Below are 25,600 nucleotides of genomic sequence, written 5' to 3' on the forward strand. Positions count from 1 at the left end.
GAACAAACTTCCTGGGGAACTAAGAACCTTGGAATCAAGTTGTCCTGGGGGCATAGTTTGGGAAAAGCTTCCTGTTAGTTGGTCATGGTGGTAGCTGAGAGACGGCTCCAGCCCCAGGACTTGACTAGTCAGCGGGTCTCCCAAACTGTGACTGTGTGTGACTTTTTCATGATTAGATGAGGAACCATCTTCATGGATACGAAAGCTCTCCCTTGCTCCATGCAGAACTGGGGGACCATATTAGCCTATCTCACTGAAAGGAAAGAAAAAGGAAAGAAAGAGGGAAAAACAGAAGAAAGTGCTCTCTTTTGATGGGGTTATAAGGGGATACTTGTGGGAGAATTAATGGAAAGGAGACACCTGAGTGTTGGTGGTGGTGGTCATGGGTGGCAGAGGGCCCTAACCTTCATGAGACAATGTCACCATCTCGTAGATAATACATCTAGTATTTATATGTAATTGTTTATTTTATAATATGAAACCTAGGTAATGGGGGATTAATACTCTGAAAGGGAATCTGCTTTGGGGCTATGGCATTAGCAGCTGCTTATGGAATTGTTTTCATCCTTAATATATATAGCCCTGGGAGGATGGCTGTGGTATTCTGTATGTACTTAGTGAAGAAGAGAAATTTATGAAGGCTGTAAAAAAAAAAAGTGGGCGATTGAAAAGGAGGGTGCTGAAGATACTCATGTCATTTGAATTTTTATGTTTATGAATGCTGTTCTCCCTCTCTTTGGACAAGTTTATGAGTTTATACGTTTATATAATTTTTTAAAAAAATATCCGTACCCTACTTTGGTGTTCTGATTTTCCTTAAGTTTTTTATGTATTGTACTGATTTTCATTATTATCCAAAATTATCAGAGAAACAACATGGTACAGTTGAGAGAGCACTAGACAAGGAACCAGGGGACCTGAGTTGAAATCCTGTGCCTTTCATTTACTTTCTGTGTGAAATTCTTGGAGAAATCGAAATTTGTGAGTCTTGAGTTTTTTTTAATCTGTAAAATGGTAGAGTTGGACATGATAGCCTCTTGGGTACCTTTGGTTTCAAACCTATGATCCTTTTAGTTAGTGGGCAATATTAAAATTTCATTAGCAAATATTTATAAAACACTTTAACAATTATCACCTCCTCCATTTTACAGATGAAGACACAGCCTGAGAGGTTTAGTGACTTTCCTAGCTGGGTCACGGAGCTTTGAAGTATCTGGGTCAGAATTTGAAGTCAGGTTCAGCTCTCTCTACTCATTAGAGTTGCCTAACTAGTTGCCTCACATTCTTAAATCACAGCTTTCTCCTAAATATCCAGTGGTTAAATTTTGTTCCATGCTTACCTAGTGCATTGTTGAAATCCCTGTTTTTGTCAGACTGCCACAAAAATATGGATGGGGGTTAAAACTTTCAGACCCAGTAGTGACATTAAAAGGGAAAGAAAGACACAGCAGTGACATTACTGAGTCTATATCCCAAGGAAATCAGAAAGGGAAAAGGACTCACATGTGCACAAATGTTTGTAGCAGCTCTTTTTGTGGTGGCAAAGAATTGGAAAATGAGTAAATGCCCATCAATTGGGGAATGGCTGAACAAGTTGTACATGAAGGTAATGGAATATTATTGTTCTGTAAAAGACAATGAATAAGCTTTATTATAGATTATAGAATTATCAGGTATATTATATATACATACATATTATAGAATTATATAAGAATATATAGAATTATATATGTCATAGATTACAGAAAGGCCTGGAAAGATTTACTTGAACCGATGCTGAGCGAAACAAGCAGAACCAGGAATACATTGTATATAGTAAGTGCAAGAATGTGCAATTATCAGTTATGAAAGAATTGATTCTTTTCAGTGGCTCAGTGATCTAAGGCAATCCCAACAGATTTTGGACAGAAAATGCCATCTGCATCCAGAAAAAGAAGTATGGAGATTGAATATAAATCAATACATACTATGGTCACTTCTTTTTTCTAGATTTTTTTCACTCCTTGTTTTTTCTCTTTTGCTCTGATTTTTCTCTCCCAACATGATTCATAAAATAATGTGTATTAAAAATAAATAAAATTTTTAAAAAAGGGAAAGACAGTATTTTCCTACATTAAAGACCAAGAAATCATCACTCTTAGAATCCAGGAAAAGGCCCATGAGAAAGAATCAACATGTATCTAGGGGAAAGTGAATAGAGGTGAAGTAGCACTGGAAATGACCCAGGCTTGGGAAAAGGGAGAAGCAGGCATCCCCCGATACTCCCAGCAGCCAGCTGCCAAAACAGATGGGAAGTCGTGTCTCTTGGGGATTCAGATAGGTCTTTGTGCTCAGTCAGAAAAGCCGAGTATGTCAACATTTCAGGTGGAAGAACCAGAGAAATTGGGCTGATCTTCAAAGTGAGGAAGCTAACAAACTCCCACAAAAGTTAGTGCTTGAGGGAGTGGAAGAGGAAGTCGGCAATTTGGGTTTGGGATTGAGTCATCTGAGATGATTGCCTGTGTGGTTTGGTAGTCTGGGAGCAGAACCTGTATGCTGATGAAATTGTTAGGGAGGAGAAAGAAAAAAGAGGAGGAAAAGAATAAGGAGGAGAAGGCAGGAGGGACAGAATCTTATTAATTCTGGTCAGCAGATAGATTGAAAGCATTAGGAAGACTGCCCACAGCCACAACAGAGAGTGTGTGTGTGTGTGTGTGTGTGTGGGTGATTCATCTTGCCACGTTAGGAAAATCACCTGTTGGACACACTGTGGAGGGAATTCTTGGTCAAGCATGGGTTGAACCTGTTGACCCCTGAGGTCCTGTTCACCTCCAGCATGCTTTTCCCTCTCTATATAATGAAAGGGTCAAGTGTTCAGCTCACGGGAGGTACTTGGTGCAAATGGGGTAAGGGTGAAATGGGGATAAGAGGCTGCGGTCAAGGAAGTTATTTATTTATATTCTGACCTATTGCCAACAAACGCTGACTTAATAAGTTTGAACCTTCCTTTGTGTGTTTTGGGTCGAGGGAACTTATCCATAAGCAAAGGAAAATGATTTTTTTATGGGCTCAGACTCTGCCCATTGAGAAAACCTACCCCCTTGACTGTGGTTGGGCAGCCAAGAGAGCAGACCCCAATAAATGCTTCCATGTTTAGGAAGTTCAGTGTTCACTTGCTAGAAATCGGATGAATGAAAATGAAAACAAAGAGAAGAACCTGTTCACTTGGAAGCATGTTATAAAGTAGTAGATTGCTGTGTAATCTTAATAATTTTTCTCACCCCTGCTGCTGATGCAGGTGACTGTGATGTTAATAATCTAGAAACTAATTGTTTCTCTTGTTTTAGTCACATAGAAAAAATCACCACATGGCAAGATCCTCGCAAGACGATGACTCAACCTTTAAACCACATGACCCTCCATCCCACGGCAGCTTCAACCCCAATGCCCCAGAGATCCATGGCGATGTCTCAGCCCAACCTCGGTAAGTATCAGACCTTTTGCCCTTTGACTTGGGAATGGGGAGAGTGAGAGTTCCAGTGTAGCTCCAAGCCCTAAGTTCCATGTGGCCCAAGGGGTCTAAGAAAAGTGCATTTCTCCTTTTCTTCTTCTCCCTTTTCTCTCTTCATCCTTTCTCTGTAACTCTGGGACTAAGGATTTGTCACTTTCAGCAGTGATTGTGCTGACATCATACAGTATACTTAGTTTTACAGGACCTGTGAGAAAAATCAGTGCGTCTGGCTGAGTTCACATAGACCAAAGGAAAAGGGGGAGCTGAGACACTGCCTGGGAATTTAATCAGCGGACTCAGCCAAACTCTACAAATCAAGCTCCAAACTCCTTTATTTCTGAAGCAGGTGTCTCGTGCCTTTTCTATTTTTGCAACATTTTCCTCTAACCCCCCAAATTTATAGATAATTGTTTCCCTTTTGCATAGTTTGCTTAATCATGACTCTAGAATAGGTAGATGAGAATAGAAAATATTTTCTGTTATAATCTTTCAACAATAAAAACATACCTTTGTCTCCACCACCACCACCACCATCATCAATGGGATTTTAAATAGAACCAATATTTCCAGACTTCTTCAGTTGCCATCATTAATGATTAAAAGCCAAAAAGGTCATTTTCATTTTTTAGATGATAGTTTCATTTAGTCTCAGCAGCCCATTTTTCAGGAATGAAAAGAATAAAAATGGACGAGTTATTCCTGGATCTATTTCCCTGTTTCTGCAGTGTAGCCAAAGGGAATATAAACTCAAATAGAACCCAAATTGGCCTAAGGTGAATATCGAGCCCATTCTTCCAGGAAGTCTGGAGTTTTAATTTTGAAGGTTGCAGACATAAAATACAGCCAAAAAAGTAAAAGGCTAAGGAAGCAGCCCACACTGAGTCCTTATCTAGAAGCGAGATCAAGGAAAAATAATAACTAATGATTATACCAGCAGTGAGAAATCCAAATTCTCTTATAGTCACATGCCCTCAATATAGCCACCATTGTACAGAAACCAGATGCTAGTACTGGAATCTCAAGCTGGCTAGTGCATGGTGGGGAGTTGCAAGAGAGGGAGTTTTTACATTGATTTAAAAAAATTAGCTGACATTTACATAATATTTTTAGAAAAGCAAAACACTTCATGGAAATTAACTCCCTGGGTCCTCAGTACATCCCTATGTGGTTGTAGAAAAGGAAACTGAGTCTCAAAGGGGCTTTGTGATTTGGCCACAGGAAACATGCTAGTGTCAGAAACAAAATTTGAACCCATTCCTCTGATGTCGAGCATTGTTTGCTACTGCTTACCACTACATTCTGCTCTCCCTACCTTCATTTTTTCTTTTAGAGAACAAAGGAGACTTAAACTTCAATTTGCATCTACCTAAATTGCATTTTGTGTGTGTGTGTATAAATAATATAGTATAAAATTTATATATATAAATAAAACTTCTTTCTCTTTCCCTTATCTTTGGGATGAGCACCCAAAAGAAACATTTACCATTTCATCATGATGGTCATCATTATCATCATCATCATTATCATCATCATCATCATATTTATATAATGCTTTAAGATTTCCAAAGTGCTTTACATATGTGAATACATTTGATCCTCAGTGACTTTGTGATATTGGTCTATTTTCATCTTCATTTTATAGGGAGGAAACTGAGGATAATTAACTTGTTTTAGTGTCTGTGGCAGGATTTGAATTCAGATTTCCTTACACCATGTCTTATGCCATACCCAATGTCCCTGTCCTTGGGTTTTCCTAGCAAGGTTTATTGGTGGGGTGTTTACTTGGTTTTGATGGTATGGACTGTTCCACCATCCTGGGGAGAATAGCAGATGTGCTCTACGAATGGACATCTGAAGAAGAAACCTGAGTGACATCCAAAGATCGGGAAATCATTTAGTGACTCACAATATGGGAATATCCATTGCTTCCCTCAGAGCATATCATTGCAAACTACAGCTGCCCGTTGGCTCACATTCTTTTTATATCAATCTTAAAATATATATATAAAGGTAAAAAAGATCAGCTCACTTTTCAAATTGGAATTTCAGCCGTTGAAGGCATCTTCCTAATGGAAAAGAGGAAGGGTTGAAATGACTGGGATGTCAAGAAAAAGGCATTAATAAAATGTGTTTTTAAAAAGAAGATGGCCTGGATCCATAAGCCCATCACATCCCCATTAAGCATGTGGGCAATAGATGTTCAGAATATAAAGGAATCTCTTTAATACAGTGATATTAGAGGGCAGGACTAATATGTCAACAGGTAGAGAGGCAGGTAATAATAATAATAATAATAAATAGCTATCTTTTATGTGGTGTTTTCCATCTTATTTGAACTTTACAAAAGACATGTGGGGTAAGTTCTCTTATTAGCATGTGGGCTTGTGCATGAGTTAGGGTGAATGTACAGCAATTTGTATTTGCGGTGGAGAGTGGATGGATGGAGAATGTGTTACTGGGAGATAAGAAGGGATTGAGTAAGAGTTCTAAGTCTAGGAGGCCTGGCAGGTCTGTGGAGGATGTTCATTGTCTTTGATCAAGTTTGGTCCAGATCATGTTATGCTGCCACTGGTCCTTTGCACACAGGTTGCATTAGTGTGGGCAGCAGATGCCTGGATGAATTGCATTTGTTGTCACCATGGCAACAGATGCAAGGACATTTGTAGCTTGCACTACTGAGTAAGACACTGATGGCAAAGGCTAATTGTATTGCATTGGCCTTTGATTGCATTTCTTCAGTGTGGAACCAGTCATTAAGAGCTGGAAGAGATCTTGAAAGCCGTTAAGCCACCATTTGCAAAAGTGGCAGAGATAGAATTTGAATATGGTCTTCCTGACTCTGAATTCAGAGCGCTGAGTTATATACCCAACCACCTTCCCCAGTGGACTTTCCGGGGCTGGGATTTGAACTTAGCTCCTTTGTCAGGCTGCCGCCATGTTACACTAACTTTCTATTGTAAATCATCGTATGTATCTCAGAAGTGTTGTATTTGATGCTTTTGGATCAGGTTTGCTTCCAAAATGATGATATTTATTTGCATCAAGAGCTTCCAAAACTGAATGGGTTTCCATTTGGGCAAAAATATTTTCTATTTTTGTTCATTACTTTGATTGGGAATAGTGCCCTCTGGTGGAAATGGGAAGACTATTTGTCTTCACATACCGTTTTAATCGAGGTACAATTGTTTTGAGGTCGCTGCCATTTATTACAGGTATGTTTTGTTCTACTCAGTGAATATGGTCCCTGAAAATTTGCTGCATCTTTCTAGATGCAGGATGGGAGCTTGTATTGAAAGGAGCAAAATGGCAAATTATTTTGCAAAATGAAGGTGGAAGTTTATAGCACCACGAGCTAAGTAACCACAGCTGTCTTTGTATGTTCCAGTCTCAGAGTCTGCATCTGCTTATTTTGAGAATGGGAGCTGTGGATGAGATAATGGCTAACGCCCCCTCCGATGTTGTCTTTATGTATGGTGCTCTGCCCCTGCCTTGGTCAAAACCATTTCTCTTTTCCCATTTCCTTATAATTCTTGGGTCTTCTATTTTGTATTTGTCACACTCTGCTACATTTGTCTCTGATTCTGTTTCTTTAAAATCAAATGAAATACGGTCGAGACATAGAGTTTGAACTTACCCAACGTTACTGCCCCAAAGTGGTAAACGAAATTTCAAAATTCAGATATGAGTACAAACTATATATACATATATATATATATATATATATATATATATAATATGAAATTATTATGTATAACTTCGTTCTCTATGTCAGCTGTCTAAAAGCAAAAGTAAAAACAACCATTGTCAAAAATATAGGAGGTAACAGTGATGTGGCCGAAAGAGCTGAATCATGTCTTCTCTTCCACACACTTTGAGTTTGACTTTGGGCAAATCACTGAACCTCAGTTTCCTGATCTGTTAAATGGACCAATTGGTCTGAGTGACCTCCAAAGTTCCTTCCAGCTAAAGATCTATGACCTTCTAATTGATTTAGAAATAGAATGGGTAACACCAAGGTCTCTTCCAACATTCTCCAATCCTGTATTTCTGGTGCAAACATTTTACACACTCAGTAAAGCCTCATTCAACTGGCAGCTGACTAGTTCTTGCCTCACTTCCTGTGTTCTCCCAAAAGTCATGTCATGGCACCAGTTTGGAAAGCTTGTCTCCCCAGGTTTTCAACTGCCTTGTTGAGCTGCTTGCTAACCCACTGTCATCTTGCTCTCTGGTTCTCTTCCTTTTTACCTCACAAACTTGAGAGATAGATGCTATTATTATCCCCATTTTGCAGATGAGTAAATCGAGATTGAGAAATTACGTGATTTGCCCGGAGTCACACAGTTAATAAGTCTCTTAGATAGGGTTTTTAACTATGATTTTTTTGACCTTATTCAGTTCTAGCATTCTGTCTAATACACTGCTTAGCTATTCCATTAGGAAGATGAAAAATGAAATGGAATCAAGAAGCATTTATTAATTGCATGTGTTGTGTTGGGAACACCAGTAAGAAAGGCAGAGAGACTACATTCTCATGGGGGACGATGCAGAGAAAAGGAAGAGTTTAGTCTAGGGAATGAAGGTACCTGGAAGGAGTGGTGATGCTGGAGGTGGGATAAGGGCTGGGCAGGTGTATTTGACAAAATCCCTGAAACAAATTAGCCAGTGAGTCCAAAGAGGAATGAAAACATGGTTGACCTGAACTTCTTCCTTACATGGTGGTTCTGGGAGTAAGCAGCCACTCCGAAGGAGAAGTTCCAAGGGCTGAGGATACTTCCAATTTGAGTAATCCATTGGTGAAGTGAATTTCCAAGGTTTCAAATATGGCATGGCAGACAAAGTTCTGTGGAGACTCAACGCTGCCTTGAGGAACATGAGCTGCATGAGGAAATAGGAGGCGAAAAGTTCCCAGAGACATCAAACTGTGCAAGCTGCCACTTTTTGTAAGAGCAAAACTCAGTTTTTTAAAAAGTGAAGGAGATGCTGAACAAATTGTGACACAGAAAAGGGATAAAACTTTGTTATGCCACAAGACACAACAAAGATGAAGGGAGAATTCAAAGTGAAGTGAGCTGGGTTGGAAGAATAATGAACTGTATATGCAATCACAACATTGATGTATGTGAAGTTAACATGAAAATGAATCGCAGTGTCTAGTCTAGGTCCAGAAGAACTGATGGTGGAACATTAATGTGTAAATGTGTGAGGGGTGGTGGATACAGAAAGCAGCCTCCACTGAGAGGTGGCTTAGCCGTGCCTTTTGGCTTTGCTGAAATACTTTTCTGTTTATAGAAAAGGGAGTTTTTTTTTTTGGAGGGGGAGTAGGAAAGAGTTAAAGGGAAATAACTGTTGCATAAAGAAAATGACACGTGAATTAAATGACACATGAGATGAGGTAGAGAAGGCCCTTGGGGTATTAAATGATAATTATGATCTAGCCACCAAGCATCCTTGTGTTGACATCCACAATTGTGAAAACCATGACAGTGATCATCAGTACTGCTATTAACTCTTTCGATATAGATTAGTAATAAAGGGGTCACCTAAAACCAACACACCCAATAGCCCTTGAAACTTGAGTATTTCCTACTCTCCCAAACTACATGCTCTGGAATGTGTGAGATATTCTCCCCTGTCTCTATCCCCACCCCTTGTCTCTGTCTCTCTGTCTCTGTCTTTCTCTCGGTCTCTTTTTCTCTCTGTCTCACTGACTCTGTCTTTCTTTGTATTTCTATTTCTATATCTCTCTTTCTCTATCTCTGTCTCTTCTGCCTCTCTCTTTCTTCTCTCTCTTCTTTCCTTCCTCTTCTCAACTGTTTCCTTTTCTTTCTTCTGTCTTGTCCTGTTCCCTCCCCTCTTCTTCTCTTCCTTCATCTCCCTTCCCCTCCTCTCTACATTCTTCTTCTCTCTTCCTCTCCTCTCTCCTCCTCTCCTTTCGTGTCCTCTACCTTCTTCTCTTCTTCCCTCCTCTCTTTTCCCCTCTTTTCCCTTCCCCTCCCCTCTTCTACTTATTCTGTTTTCTTTTCCCTTCTTCCCTCCCCCTCTCTACCTCTCTTCTGTCTCTGTCTTTGTTTCTATCTCTCTTTCTCTCTCTGCCTCTCTGATCTTCTCTTTTTGTGTCTTCTGTCTCCCTTCTTCTATCTCTCTTTCTTCTCTGTTTTCCCTTCCTCTTCTCTACTGTTAGTTTCTTTCTCTTGTCTAATCCTGTTTCCTCCCTTTTTCTCCTCTCTTCTCCTTTCCATTCCTCTCCTTGTTCTGTATGTTTCCTTCTCCTTTCTTTCCTCCCACTCCCTACTTCTCTTCTGTCTGCTGTCTCTATCTCTCTGGCTCTGCCTCTCTGACTATCTTTCTTTGTGTCTATATCTTTATCTCTCTTTCTTTTCTCTCTTCTTCCCTTCCTCTCCTCTACTGTTTATTTCTTTCTCCTGTCTAATCTTGTTCCCTCCCCTTCCTCTCCTTTCCTTCCTCATTCTGTCTGTTTCCTTCTCCCCTCTTCCCTCCCCCTCTCTGCCTCTCTTCCTACCCTCTCTGTCTTTTATCTGCCTATTTCTCTCCTTAGAGAACTCCACTGAATATGACACTTTAAAATATCCCTGTATATTGAAATGTTTTGCCAAAAGAAAGTAATGTGTTATTTTACCCTTCTGTGATAATCCAAGGATCACAAATCTTGGCCGGTCTGGCTCATGTCAGACATTGAACCGAGAAGTTTTTGGGAATGGGACTGCTGGTGTCTCAGCAAGCCTCATTGTGCCAACAACCTGCCAGACATCACAGGAAAAATAAAAACTGGGTAACAAGTTAAATCCCCTTTGGCCAGATTCTCTAAGAGATCTTTCTGGCAAAGTTCACTTTCCACTTCTGTCTGTAGTATATTTTTAAATGCTGTAGGAATTATAGATAATATACACATATATGTACGTATATGCATATATATATTTTCCCTCTCTCCCTCTTTCTCTTTTGAAGATGTGCCACCAAAGGCCCACAGTATTCCAGGTCTGTACCCTGATCTGTACTTGAAATTGCAAACACATGTGTGTGTCTCGCTCTGCCTTTGGAGAAGAGATGGAAAATCAACTGCGTTGTTTAGCTGGCTGGCCTGTCTCCTAACTTCCCTCGAGCTATGTTTGAAGGGAAGTGTACAAAAACACTTAAAACATTTTTTATCAAAAGCAGAGAAAATAACTAAATCAGACCACAGACTAGTGTGGCTTAGAGCGTATAGGAGCAGAGGCAATAGGAGTTCATTGCAATTCAGACTCATACTTTGGGCTGTCTGCTCCCCTCTGCAGTTGTTTTTCTAACCAGTTTATGGCAGACACATCTGGCTTACTCCATTCTTTCCAGCTCTGTTTTTCTCACTATCTTTTATTTTATTTTTTAATAAAAAATCTTGCAGCTCCCTCTAACCCAAAGCAAGGAATACCTGTCTCCCCTTCCTCAATCCCTGTTCTTGGTTCCTAGAGGAGATGGTGCAGAGAGAATGGCAGATTTTGAGATTCAGTGGTTAAAAAGGGGATTTGGCAGGAAGAGATGTCTAAGTATGGGGAAGATTTGATAATGATTTCTTCTTGGAACATTTGGAGGATCTGATTTATTCTCCGCCAAAATTAAGTTCAGTTGGTTACCCATATTCCTTGAGGGTCCCAGGACTCCCAGACTCAGTGAGTTCCCATAATCATAGAGGTCATGATTTCTAATTTAGAGAAACTTACTGGAATGGAAATGAAGAAGATTAAAACCTTATTTATTCATTGGGTTTACCCATTCATCTTCCTAATTGTATTTCTTGAATCAATTAATTTAGTTTAAAAATATAAAATCAACTCAATTCAATGGCCATTTATTAAGCACTTACTGTGTTCCAGGTGTTGCCCAATGAGAATCAAAAGGAACGGGGAAGGGAAACGTTTGTTAAATGCCATTTTATGCCAGGCACTGTGCTAAGGGCTTTATAAATATTATCTCGTCTGATCCTCACAACAGCTTTGGGAGGTAGGTATTTTTATTCCTATTTAACAAAAATTGAGGAAGCAAAGACAAACAGAATTCTATGGCCTGCTTACAGTCACACAGCTAATTGAAGTCTGAAGCCAAATTTGAATTCGGGTCATCTTGAATCCAGGTCCAGTGTTCTATCTATCCACTGTGTCATCTGGCTGTAAGACAGTTTTTTCCTTTAAAGAGCTCATATTCTATTGAGACTAAAAAAAAAAACAGATACAGAAAACTGCCTATAAAATATAGATAGCTCCCTATTGTCCTAGAACTAAATAGAAAAGGCTCTATTTGACCTTCAAAGATCTTCATAACCTAGCCCTCTCTCACCTTTCTAGTCTTCTTATATTTTATTATTCTTATCATTGGATATTGTCCATATATATATATATATATATATATATATATAATAAGGACAATATTATTATATCTTATCCCATATACTTTATTCCCTAACACATACTGGCCTCCAGGCTATTCTGTGAACAAGACACCATATTACTTAGTATTTTCTCCAGCTGTCCACAATCCCTGAAAATACTTTCACTCTTCTGCCCTAACTCTTGACCTCCTTGGCTTCCTTTAAAGCCCAAGTAAAATTCACCTTCTACAGGAAGCCTTCTCCAGCCCTCTTAATTGTAGTTCCTTCCCTTTGTTAATTGTTTCCTACTTATCCTGTATACAGCTAGTTTTGTACATTAGATTGTAAGCTCTTTGAGGGCAGGAGCTTTCTTTTGCTTTTTTTTTTTATATCCCTTGCACTTAGCACAATGCCTGGTACATAGTAAATATTTAGTAAATGTTATTTGTATTTCTATCTTTATTTTATTATCTATGCTTCTGTCTGTATTCTATAATTGTAGCAATTTTGGCTGGGACGAGGAGGCAGGAATAAGTGTGTACCTATTGGTACTTGGACTGAAATTTGAAGGAAGTTATGGATTTTATGAAATTCTTGATCTTTGTTTAAAAAAATAAAACCTTTGACCATTGACCCTTCTTTTTACTGGAATTTGTCCCTTCACTTCTTTTCTTTGACCCCTCCCTCCCCTTCCAAAAACCCTGAAGCCATGTCCATGAATTATAAGCACCTCTTTAGGAAGGGAAGCTTGGTCTATGTCCACTTGGGATGAGTGAATCTGCCTGTACTATCCATGGCTGAACAGATCATTTCGGATCTTAACAATTTCACAGTCAATGGTCTTTACCATGTGCACGAACTCGGGCAGCCAGAGCAGCCAGCTGGGCTTTGGCACCAAAATGGCTCAAGTGAATGGACTAATTGGTTTGTGATTTCTTCATATAACTAGACAGAAAAAAGCTACTGCCATTTCCCCTTATTTATTCCAGAAAATAGAGGAAAATACAGCTTCTACTCTTCATTATGCATTACTCCCATTCCCTATTCCCACTGCTGATTTTATATTAAATAAAATTCAGACAAATCCTTCCCCCCCAGTTATACAAGGATATAAACAAATTCTGATAATATATACTTGTTTTAACTGGACATTTCATTGGATGAATATTCAGCATGTTCCTGATTAATAAATAAACATAATGAAATCCCAGTGAATGTTAGTGTCTTGAAGAATTTAATGAAAAGTTTTTTTTACAGATTTTAGGATGAGTATTTGGGGTTGCAAAATATACTAGTTCATGGCTTTTTTTTTTTCACTTAAAAAATTGTCAATATAAGATTATATACTGTTGAAAAAGAACTCTATATTAAAATCTAACATGATTTATTTTTCTTCTTACATATTTTAAAGTTGAAAGGGAATGTTGGATCCATTTATCCTGTCCTTATTTTAAAAAGGATGAAACTGAGATCAAGATTATGTAACTTGCCTGAGGTTACATGGGTAGGAAGGGCCCAGAGCCAGGATTTGGATCCATTTCTCCTTTCTCTCTGTTTTTTTGTCTCTGTTTGTATGTCTGTGTGTCTCTCTGTCTCTGTCTCTCTCTCTCTGTGTCTGTCCGTCTGTCTCTCAAAATTAAGAGTAGAGGTTACTACTAGTGAGAACATATTTACAATCATTTAGCTCTCATTTTGTTGTTACAATGATGTCTTTATTTTTCATTTATCTTTTTCTTTGCTTCTCTGAGAAGCTCTGGTAGTAGTTGTTGGTACCCCGAAGGAGGAAAAAGTAATACCATTCAAAAAAATTCACTTGACTATGTTTTTGAAAGGGAAGGAAGAAGAGAAAAGGGTATCTGTGAGATTCTACAGATACAGAGGCTCAGCTGCCATTATAGCTGAGGAGGCTCTGATTGTGACCCCAAAATTGCCTTTTCACATTGAGAATCCTAGCTGAGCTTTGATTCATTTGGGTAGGTGAAAAATAAGGACATCGTTGTTAGTTAGGAAAACCCTGCCAAACTCAATGGTAAGCCTTCATGACTTGTGGCAGCAAAGCATTTAAGTAGTGTGTCTCTCTTAAACTTTCTCATATTTGATAACTTTGAATATATTTTTATTAATTCACTTCCTATTTATGTCACATATATTTATACATCTATTTGACTCCCCTGGGGATGCATGTCTCGTGTGAGAAGGTAATATTGTCTTCTTTGAAGGAAGCTGCCAGGCACAAAAGACAAAACTTATATCCAGCTTCTGGCACTTATCAATTGAGTCACTTAACTGCTCAATATTTTAGTTTTCTCATCTGTAAACTGGGGATAATAGCATCTCCCTCACAGATGTGTGACCATGGTCAGCACACTTCACCTCTCTGTGCCTCAGTTTCTTCAGCTGTAAAATGTAGAGAATCTACTTCATAGGGTTGTTGTGAGAATCAAATGAGTCAGTATATATAAAGTGCCAAAACTTAAAGAACTATTATTATTATCAGTAATAGTAATATCATCATCCTCAATGCCTGAAGATGTGTTACTCCTACTAAGTGCCATCTACTATGGTAGCTGCTTAATAAGTACTTGGTGATTGATTGACTTGCAACTAATCCGAAGTGAAGCAGAGATGTGACAATTATCCTGACATCTTGGGTCTGTCACTCACATGAAACATTTGTTGATAGGGTGGGGATGCGGTGAAAATCAAAGAGAGTTTGAGAGATCTGAATTATCCAGATTGTTGAATGATCTCCAGTTGCTTGAATTTATTGGATAATGACATGTCCACTAATGCAATTTTGCTATCACAGGAATAGCTGAAATTCCAGGACTGTGTAACCAAATAATAATAATAGCATCACAATCAATAGCAGCAGTTCACATTTATCGACCACTTTTGGAATTTATAAAGGACAGTCCTCTCAACAATCATAAATCCCTAAACATAAACAACTTTCTTTAAAGCGGGTCTATAGAAATTTATAGAAAGGGAGAGAACTGTTCTAATGTAGTTTTTTTTCCCTCCCTCTCTATAATTAAATAAATATTTTTGGTTTTAATGTATTTTTTAGTATATTTATCTTTCCTCTTCTTCCTGGAAAGCTATCTTTTATATATAAGAATTAAAAAAGAAAAGAAAACCAAAAATGTTCAATAAAACTAAACAACACATCAGCTGAATTTGTCATTATATGCACATCTCTTGATTGGTCATCAATCCCTCCTCAAAGAAAGAAAGGGGGTTTCTCTCTCTTATTTCTTCCAAATGGCCAACCAGTCATAATTTCATAGAATTTTTTTTTTTTGAGGCAATTGGAGTTAAGTGACTTGCCCAGGGTCACCATAGAATTCTCTTTTAATTGTATAGTTGGTATTCTTTCCTTGTACATTGTTGCAGTCAATATTTCTCTGTTTTGTTTTGCAACAGTTAGTGGAAGTCTTCCATTGCTTCCAATTCAAGATATTGTACCACATTCTTTAACCATTTTCATTTACTTTGTTTCCGTTTCTTGACTATTACAAAAAGTGTTGGCACAAACATTTTGGTTTATATGATGCCCTTTCTTTTTGTCATTGTTTGTTGTCATCGTATTGGGCATAAATCTAAATAATTTGCCAGAGTAGTGAGACCAATCTGTAGTTCTCTGAACAATGTATATGGGTTTGTTTTTGCGCAACCCCTCCACTATTGACTATCCCCATGTTTTGTCAGCTTGGTTAATTTGCTGGGTGTTAGGCAAAATCTCAGAATTGTCTTCATTTGTATTCTCTCTTGATTAGTGAGTGGGAACATTTTTTTCAAATAGTAGTTAATCGATAATCTTTGGGACCAGCTTATTTATATCCTTTGATCAATTATCTTATTCTATTTGAATTAATTTTGTTCATGCAAAAGTTTTCAATTTCATGTCATTAAAACTCTGGTGTTTTTAAAAATTACATGGCTAAGAATCTCTCTCCCCTTCTCCCCCCGAAATTCTCCCTCCAGCATTAATGATGAAGGAAACCTCATCTGATTCTTTTCTTATTTTTATGTAACAATCTTGAATATTCCATAAATCCATTTTGAAGTTATTGGGGTGTATGTTGTACAATGTTGGACTACACAATTTCTGCCAGATTGCTTTTCAGTTTTCCCAGCAAATCATCTAAGTGAAGGAGTTCCCAGGTAATTTATGGTTTTAGATGTTTTGAACATTGGGTGGGTAATTCAATTCACTTGTTTCTGATGCTTCCTCTGCTACTCTGTTTCAGCAATTTACTTACTTATTTAATTATTTTTTTATTTTTAGCCAGGAGCAATAAACAAATAGTTTTAATGATTACTGCTTTAAAGTAGATGTGAAGCCTGTTATTCTTCGATTACTAGCTTTTAAAAATTATTTTTCTTTGGATTTTGGCCCTTTATTCTTTTTTTCTAATTATATATGTACATTCATTTTTTAAAAAAACACATTTCTTTATGAATCATGTTGGGAGAGAAAAATTGGAACAAAAGGGAAAAACCATGAGAGAAAAAAGAAACACAAGGGAAAAAAGTGAACATAGCATATGTTGATTTACGTTCAGTCTCCATAGTTCTCTTTCTGGATGCAGATGGCATTTTCTGTCCAAAGTTTATTGGGATTGTCTTGGATCACTAAACTCCTGAGAAGAACCAAGTCTTTCATAGTTGATCACTGCATAATCTTGCTGTTACTGTGTAAAATGTATTCCTGGTTCTGCTTGTTTTGCTCAGCATTAATTTGTGTAAATCTATCCAAGTCTTTCTAAAATCAGCTTGTTCATCACTTTTTATGGACCAATAATATCTCTACTTTCATATACTATAACTTATTCAGCCATTACCCAATTTATGTGGCCTTTTGTTATCATTTTGTCCAGATCTATAAATGTCCCCTTGATAGTTTGGCATAGCATAAAATCTGTCAATTAATTTAAGCATTATTATTTTTGTTGTTGGTTTCACCTAATCATAAGCACTCTAGTTGCCTAAGTTATTGATTATTTCTTTAAGGAGAATTTTATAATTGTACTATGTAGGTCTAAAACGTACCTTGGTACATTGAGTTCCAGAAATAATGTGCATTTTATAATTATTTTGAATGAGACTTGAATTTCTGTTATTCTTTTATGATGGATTTTGTTATAGGCAGCTTAGCTACATGTAAGAGGTAAAGACTGGGTCACTGAACTTAAAAAAACCTTCCCTCTTTTTTTTTGTTCTCTTCCCTCTCCCCCCCAAAAAAGATTCAACTTATTTTTCTCAGTTGCAAATCGTCAAGTGTGTTAAAAATAGTTTTGTCAGCTTAACGAGTATCTGTTGGCTCATATCCTTGTTCTGTCACCAGGAACTTCCTTGCTGTTGAGATAGCCAGCCATCTAGTTAAAGTGTAGAGCCCTCTCTAGGCAAGGTAAATTTGGGATGATCTGTCCTTCAGGCACTTGGATCAAATCCATAACCTCCAAGTGACATTTCTATACTTCTGTTGCCTTCCTTCTTTGAAGGCTCTAAATCCTGTGGTCTTGGGCCTGGGTGGGATTTTCATTCCCACCCCCACTTCCCCACCCTCTCCCTTTATAAACTGGAAGATTCATTTCTCCTTCCTCTCCTGCAATCCTAAATTTATTCCCAGTGTCTTTTGCAGTTGCTGGTGGTCAATAACAGCTGTTCCGTCATGCTGCTCTCTGAGTAATTCTGAATGATGAACTCACCATGAATCCCACTACTGGAGAATTAGTCTGGGAAACAAACACTTTGGTGGCTTGTCTTTGGTAATTAATGCCCCGTAAAAAATCACTTTGGAGTAAGTCCCCCCCATCCCTGCCTTGATTTTCTGAGCAGAAAACAAAACATAACCACCAAGAAAGATGGGGAGGAGAGGAAGAAAAGAGAGTATTAAGAAAATGAGTTATGAATTATGATCTCAAGCTTATTAAACTACATTGGAGTCCAAGGGAAATGGAATCCTCTTTAAGTGTTTTAAGATGGACTCTGGGGAGGTGGAGAGGAAGAAGGAGTACTTGGGAGAGTTTTTTCCCAAAAGATCCAGAATGGTCACAGACAGGTGTATTTTGAATCAGATATTTCCCTTTCCCATAGACTATTATGAGCACCCAAATGATTTTCCACTGCACATTTTTCATTGTTCTGTTATTGTCAAGACAAGAACAATAACCACATATAAAAGAAAGATTCATATGAAATTAATTTGCTTTGTAGTATATGCCATATAGTAAGTAATCCTGTTTGCCTCAGTTTCCTTATTTGTAAATGAGCTGGAGAAGGAAATGGCAAAACACTCCAGTAATTCTGCTAAAAACAAAACAAAACAAAACAAAATCCTGGAATGACTGACAACAACAATTATATATTGTGCATTTCATTCCATATTAATTTTTTCTTTTCTACTTTATAGTTGTAATTTTTAGTCAGACAATGGTGTTGGGGAGAAGGGAAAGAATAGTTTCAAATTTTGACCAGAGCCGGTTATTTGTAGAACTAGAAAAAAAACTATATATTTAATGTGATTAACTTTAATTCTAGCTCCATAAGCATTTAATTTAGCTAAAGTTTAGCCCATACTTTTAGAGTCATTTCTGTCTCTTCTCCATCAACCTCCCAATTTGCTTGAGTTAATTAAAATGGGAAACATAATTTTTCCAAAAATGGAAATGAATTGTCCTTCTGTGGCATAACTGGTGCCTGGGGACATTCCCCAAAAGAAGATCCTCTGTTTCCCGTTCTTCCTTTCCTTCTTCCTTTTCATTCTCATCTCTTCTTGATTGGATAACTTTTGGTTGCTACCACTTTGAGTTTCAAGGGTTGGAATTTCTCTTCCAAAGACCTCAACTCTAACATTCACAATTTTTTCCCTTTTATTTCTCTGGTGGTTCTCCCTCTTTCAGCATAAAGGTCATGTTTTATGTCTTAAAGTACAAAGAGATTTTTAGGGTATGGCTACATACAACAGAGAATAGGTAATGTAATGGATAGAGTTGGAATCAGGAAGACCTGAATTCAAAACTGGCTTCAGACAGTTCTGTGTGATCCTGGGCAAGTCCCTTAACCTTGTTTACCTCATCTGTAAGGTGAAGATAATGATAGTACCTATTTCTCAGAGTTCTTATGAGGACCAAATGTGATAATAATTAAAAAGCATTTAGTACGATGTCTAGCACACAGTAGGTACTATCTTAATACTAGTGATAATAATGATATTCTTGATGTGGCTTGAGGCAGTGATTAATCTCAATCATTCTAAGTTCAATGCTATCAGGTATGCAAATAAAGAAACTGAGGTGAATTGACTGACAGTAGCTTGTCTCTAAGGGAACAGGTAAAAAGTGATGGAATCTGGCTCATCTGATGCTTGTTAGAGTAACACTCTTTCCCCTCTACCATTCTGTTTCTTGGCAGTTTTATGCTCTTTCATCCTTAAGCTTCCAGTCTTCTTCCAACCAAAGCATTATCCTTTCAGAGATCCTTTCTTCCTTCCAATCAGAGTCACACCCTCCTCCTTCCTCCTTCCTCAGTAATTTAACCAAATATCCATTGACAATGCATACAGAGCTCAAGTCTACTTCCTTTCTATGACCCCAGCCAAACTAGGGATGGCCAGTTCACAAATTCTTCTTAATTATTGGTGGGATCTGTTTTTTTACTTGTCAGAACAACTGGTATTGTCAATTTCTAGATACACTCATTTAACATCCTGAAAATAATAATTGAAAAAAAGATTTTGGTATAGTGTTTATATCTCAGATATGACCTAGTCAATAATTGTCATGTGTGACTGGCAGTCACTTTCATTATCAATAATTAGACTGCCATATGGAGAAATTCTCCAGTGATCTCTTTCTTTTAATAAGGCTTCCATTCACATTGATATCTCTTTGTATATATTATACTTTTATTACTCGGATTTTCTCATCTCTCTCTCTTTCTCTCTCTCTCTCTCTCTGTGTGTGTGTATGTGTGTATCTGTCTATATTATCTTTTCCTCAAACTTTTTGAGAGTAGGGAGTAGCTTTCATTCATCTTTTCTTCTCTCTTTCTACCCAGCATAAAGATTTACATGTATGTAGAAAACCTCATTAAATGTTTCTTTGAGTCAAATTGAGTTCCAGAAATATGCAGAATAATTTCCCCCAAACTTATTAGTCACTCATTAATATAGGAATCAACAGTATTCCCAAGTGACACAAAACAGCATGGCAGTTTCCAGCATTTCTTATGCCAGTGAATGGAAATGGTACCACTTTTGTGTTAGTCAGCAAAATGGTGTTTCTCCATTGACGTTTTCATAGAATCCTAATATCAGAGAATGTTGAGAGTGAGAAGTGATGTTCAGTGTCGAGATCAACTTTTTGAAAAACCTTCACTTATTTTAATTAATTCAAATTAAACATACTTGGATGTTAACTTAATACATGTGTGTGTTTGATATTAGTGAAAAGGACTGAATCTGTAATTTCATTATGATAAGAAGATCCCAGGTGAGAAATTTCACTCTACTGATTTAGTAAGATGTCCCTAACATCAAAAAGCTTACATTCCAATCAAAACCCTAATCAGTCATTGAATTCTCAGCAAGCAGTACAAAATGTACCTAGGACAATTGGCATGAAAAAAGCTTAAAATTGCAAGCAGGGGAAATAGTGGAAATATTGACAGAGAATATAAGATGTCACAAAGTCACTTCATTGAGTGGGAAGCATTTTGCTTGTAATTAGAGTGAGAAAGTCATCATCTTTCTATTTTAACTAACTAGTCTTAGTATGGTACCTCTCACATAGTATACATTTGACAAATGTTTATTGACTGAATCAATGACTAATCTTATTAACTAGGTGCTTGCTCAGTTATTTCTATGATGCTGAGGGATTGGATATGCTACTTAATGCTCCTTCTAAATTATGGCACCCTGAGAAAAAGCTCTAGTTGCCTTGCCCTAGTTCTGCCTTTACATGAGCATAATTGCCTTTTAAAAAAGAAAATTGGAACATGATTTGGAAAAAAAGAGGTTCATATTAAATAATACAAGGTATACTGGGGGAAAGATAGTGCCAGCAAGGGCCAATGCCATAGTTTATCTCCTTAGCTTCTATAGTACTAGAGATGTGGACACTAGTCCATCATGATATAAAATGGTACAGAATAATTGTGGAATTTAATTGATCCCTCTTCCAAAAAAAAAAAAAAACCCAACAGTAAATTGATTATGAATAATAGTTTATGAAGATTATGGATCCATTCATGTAACTTCTTTGACCCTAGTAGTCTTGAAGACTATAAAACAAAACAAAAAGTTGCTTTCTAAGGAGGAAAAATTAAAGAACTAGTTAATGTAATTTTAATTTAATGGAGATTAATGCAATTTTTGCCTTGAAGTGCAGATTGACTCCATTTACTAATATTTAAGAATAATAGCTAACATCTATGTAGACCTTTAAGGTCAACTTCAAGTTAACTCATTTTTAAATAGATGGGAGATAGATGCTATCATTACCTCTACTTTTAAAGGGTAGCTAAGTGGTACAGTGGATAGAGTACTGGTCCTGAAGTCAGGAGGACCTGAGTTCAAACTCAGCCTTAGACACGTAGTAACTGTGTGACTCTGGGCAAATCACTTAACTCCAATTGCCTCAAAAAAAAAAAAGTCTTTTTACTGATGGGGAAACTGAGAAAGAAAGAGGGGTTAAATGACTTGGGTAGGCTTACACAAATAGTAAATGAATGAAATAAATCTTTCTTTATCAGTATAGCGTGGCAATGCTCCATGTCAAAGCTTCTTAAACTGTGGGTCATGATCCATGAAATTATGATTTATTGTAAGTAATTTGAACTTGGGACTTCCTGACTCCAATGCTCTATCCACTATCCTACTCTCCTATTATTTCAGTTAATTAATTTCAGTTATGGCCCATGGCACCTAAGTGGCTTTAAAAATTTAATATAAAATATATAACATATAAAATAATATAATGCATAATAATATATAACATAACATATTATATATAATAACATATAAAATATAAAGTTAGTTTCTTATTTTTCATTCAACAAAATTTATTTATTTCCCTTCTCTTCATTCCAGCCTTCCCCATCAATGAAGACAAAAAGAAAGAAAAACAAAATTCTTGTAACATGTATAGTTATTTAGGAAGCTTAACTAGTACAAAGTCACAATAAATCCATCCTGAAAAACAGTACTAAGTTTCAACTTCCAGCAGAGATAAAAGTGTACCTGTTGTTGGAGGATGATAAAAATTTGGGTAACTGAGGCCATGAGATAAACTGGCAGTTACCCTAAGCTAAGCACAGTTCAGTAGTAGCAAGAGAGCCTGACCCCAAGGCTTCCCAGGCACCTGGACTTAACCCAATTAAGTTTGTCTGAATTTTCAATCATTTCACAAATAGTTATTAAGCACCAACTAGATATAAAGGATGGTGAGTGGGGAAGATAGAAAGATAAAACAAGACTTTGTTGCTACCCTCAAAGAGTTTATAATTTAGTAGGGGAGATTTCTATCATAGTCTGCAGGCGATTGGGCTATTAGTTCATCTAAGATAGAAAGAACTAGATAAAGTCAAGTGGAGTTTACTACCTTATGAAATTTGAATATTAGGGAATTGGGCAAAGATCTATCAGAAATGAACAGCTTGATGTTTACCAGTGCTCTGTCTCATTTGCCATCTTTGAAACCTTTGCCTGGAATTCCCTCCCTTCTCAGCTCTTTCTTTTAGCCTCCCTAGCTGCTATAATGCTTTTTCCTTCTTCAGCTCAATTTACATATGAAGAAACTGAGGCAAACAGGGTTAAGGGATTGGCCCAGGGACAGACAGATAGTAAGTATCTGAGGCCAGATTTGAATTCTTGAAGATGAGTTCCTGATTCCTCTGTCTATATTTGTATTATATAGATATACTGTCTATAGTTATATCTATCTGTCTATATAGATCTATTTATCTATCTATATCTTTACTTACCAGTCTTGTTTCCTCTCAGTAGAATGTAAGCTTTTTTAGGGCAGGAACTGTTTTTGTTTCGTTTGCTTAGTGCTTGGCACAAAATAAGTATTTCATATATCCTTTTCCAATGTTTGAATGAACCTTGCATATAGTAGGCATTTAAATATAAAATATGTTGAACAGGAGGGAATTGTTGCTGCTTCATAGCCAAGGAATGAAGTCTTTGCCAGCCAGCTTGGAAAAGGAACTGTTGCTATTACTAAAATAAATCTGAATCATTTTCACAGAAGCAGAGAATTTTGAAAATTGCAGAAGACCTAGGAGGTAAATTGAGTCCCAACTCTTCCCTAAAATATGGAGTTTCTTCCTAATAATATTCCAGCTGAATAATTAATCCTTGTCTTTATTTGAGGAGCTCCAGTGACAGAGAAGTCACTGCTGTTGTTAATTGAAATCTGAGGAGTATGACATACTAGATAGCCTTAGAACCAATCAGACTTGAGTTCAAGTCCCATCTCTGACACCCACTCACTGCTTTTGCCAATAAAAGATTGCTTGTTGCCCTATTTCCCTTATTAAGTCATTTAAACTCTCAGTGCCCCAGGCAACTGTCTAGAATTATAATTTACAGATAGTTGTTGTTCTGTATTGGTGAAATTGGTGATGGAATTTCTAAAGCAGGAGTCTGTTACACAAGGAAATGACGAGTTGTGAACCAAAAAATGCATATTTCATTTAAAAAATTTGTTGCCGGACTTTGTTACACTCTTCCAAAATATACAATTTTTGATGCATTTTTTGATACTTTTGTTAGGAAAACATAGAAAAAAGACTCTAGGAGACTCTTCTTCTTCTTGTCCCTTTGCCCCATTTAGACTGAATTATCCTGAGCAAAAAATAAATTGGTGTATTAATTTGTACACAGAATAATGTTGTATACAGAGTAAATGAATAGACAGTATTTCCGATGGGCAGATCCTTTCCTGGTAGAAATGTACCATCACCAAAAAATTAGGTGTGAATGACCATTTTGAGCATCAGATCTAAGAAGGACAAATGCCTAGTGCAACTGGACGGGGTACCGCCCATCCCTTTAGGTCAAAGCTTTGTCTTGGTGTACCTGGGGACACCTTCTCAAGAGGGAAGCAGTGAAGACAAGGAGAGGTTTATAGAATGTGCAGAGCCCAGAATCCTTCTCATATCAGCCGAGACTGTTGAGAAATCTCTCTTTAGCAATTCTCAGCTCAGAGCCTGAATAAAGGACTCAGTGTAAAGTTGGGATGGTGCAATTTTTTTGTTTAATACTTTGCAGATTTTTGGAACTCTCTGCACCCTGAACTAAAAAAACTGCATTTTTTGCTGACCTTGTTGGAAGGCTAAGTCTGTTTCTGGGAAATAGGGTAAACAAGCAGCCTTTTGTTGGCAGGAGCAGAGAGAGACAGAAGGCGGGAGAGGGCTTGGGCTTGAGTCTTTTTTTCCTTCATGATGTCGTGACTGAGACAAGACCATAATATGACTGGATTTTTCTTTCTACCTCGGCTGACATGTGTTTTACATCAGACTGGGCTGTGTGACACCTGATGCTGGCCAGTTCATATGAATTAAGCCACGGGCTGCCCATAAGCAGAGGGGAAAAGGCACAGCTGCACTTCTGACACTGGATCATAAAAGTTTGAGGAGCTCGGGGCAGCACACATGTCAGGAACAATTTACACCTGTATGTTTTGGCCTTCCACTTGCAAATCATTCTACCCAGAAAGTTATCTTAGCCAGAAAATCCAGTAAGATCTCATGCCAGGTGCTGCCCCTTCCTCCTTTAGACCTTGCTGACTTAGTTATAAAGTAGAATGTCTAAAAATGTTTCTATTTTAAGAGAGTAAAAAGCATTGAGCCCTATTCTGTTTCCTATAAAGTCTGATAAAAAGAGCATTTCTTTGAATTCAGCTCAGGGAAGAAAGCAGGAACTTTTTGGGACTGTCACGTTCTTTATATTTGTAGCCCAAGCACTTAGCGCAGAACCTGGCACTTTGGACAGTACAATAAATGCTTATTTTCTTATTGTTTGATTGAAGAATACTGGCAGGAGAATTAGGAGACCCGGAGTCTAGTTTAGTATGACAGGAAATCTCAATAGGACAATGGAAAAACAGTATTCGATCTCCTTGCCTGTAAAACGAGACAGTGTAATCCAAAGCACAGTCTATTGGGTTTGGGTCGGTCAGACAAGCGAACTTTCATCTTTTGGGAGACTATAGAAATCTATTATGAAGATGAAATTAGATCTCCATCATAGGAAGAGGGGACAGGAGAAAAATATATTTGTTAAAAGCTTTTGCACTGGCGCATATACATATACACATATACATACATATGTGTATATCTCAACCAGATATTCCAAATAAAAGACTTCCTGGACCTCGTATATCACCCTTCTGCTCTTTTTGGTGGACAATTCCATGTAAGGTCATAAATAGCACCCATTTTCTTAAAATCCCAAGAGCACTCAGTCTGGTTCACAGGTAATAGCCTCTCACTGATTGTTAGTTTTTCTGTACAGGAAAAAAGGATAAGCATCCCTTGGTAATCCAGAGAGGAATCCATTAAAGCTTAGTCTAGACAGTCAGTCCTTTATTTTGAATACTAAAGCATTATTTGATAATTGTGCCAGGTGATGGCCTGAAGGGAAGAGATTGATGAAAAACAATTGTAAATTGAATTTGATTTCAATGGATTTAGAGTGACTAAACCAATACCTGAGCAGGGATGAAGATGGTCCC

At 37.4% G+C, this 25,600-nt stretch overlaps 1 protein-coding gene across 1 annotated transcript in view; it reads left to right on the forward strand.

The window, feature by feature from the left end:
- The window catches only part of WWTR1 (WW domain containing transcription regulator 1), a 158,569-nt gene that overhangs the window by 97,883 nt on the left and 35,086 nt on the right, over nucleotides 1–25,600 (forward strand). Inside the window, exon 2 of the mRNA XM_031957784.1 lies at nucleotides 3,327–3,463. Coding sequence (XP_031813644.1) covers nucleotides 3,327–3,463 — 137 coding nt within the window. The remainder of the gene's footprint in view (nucleotides 1–3,326; nucleotides 3,464–25,600) is intronic.

This window comes from Sarcophilus harrisii, chromosome 3, assembly GCF_902635505.1.
Source record: "Sarcophilus harrisii chromosome 3, mSarHar1.11, whole genome shotgun sequence".
NCBI lineage: Eukaryota > Metazoa > Chordata > Mammalia > Dasyuromorphia > Dasyuridae > Sarcophilus > Sarcophilus harrisii.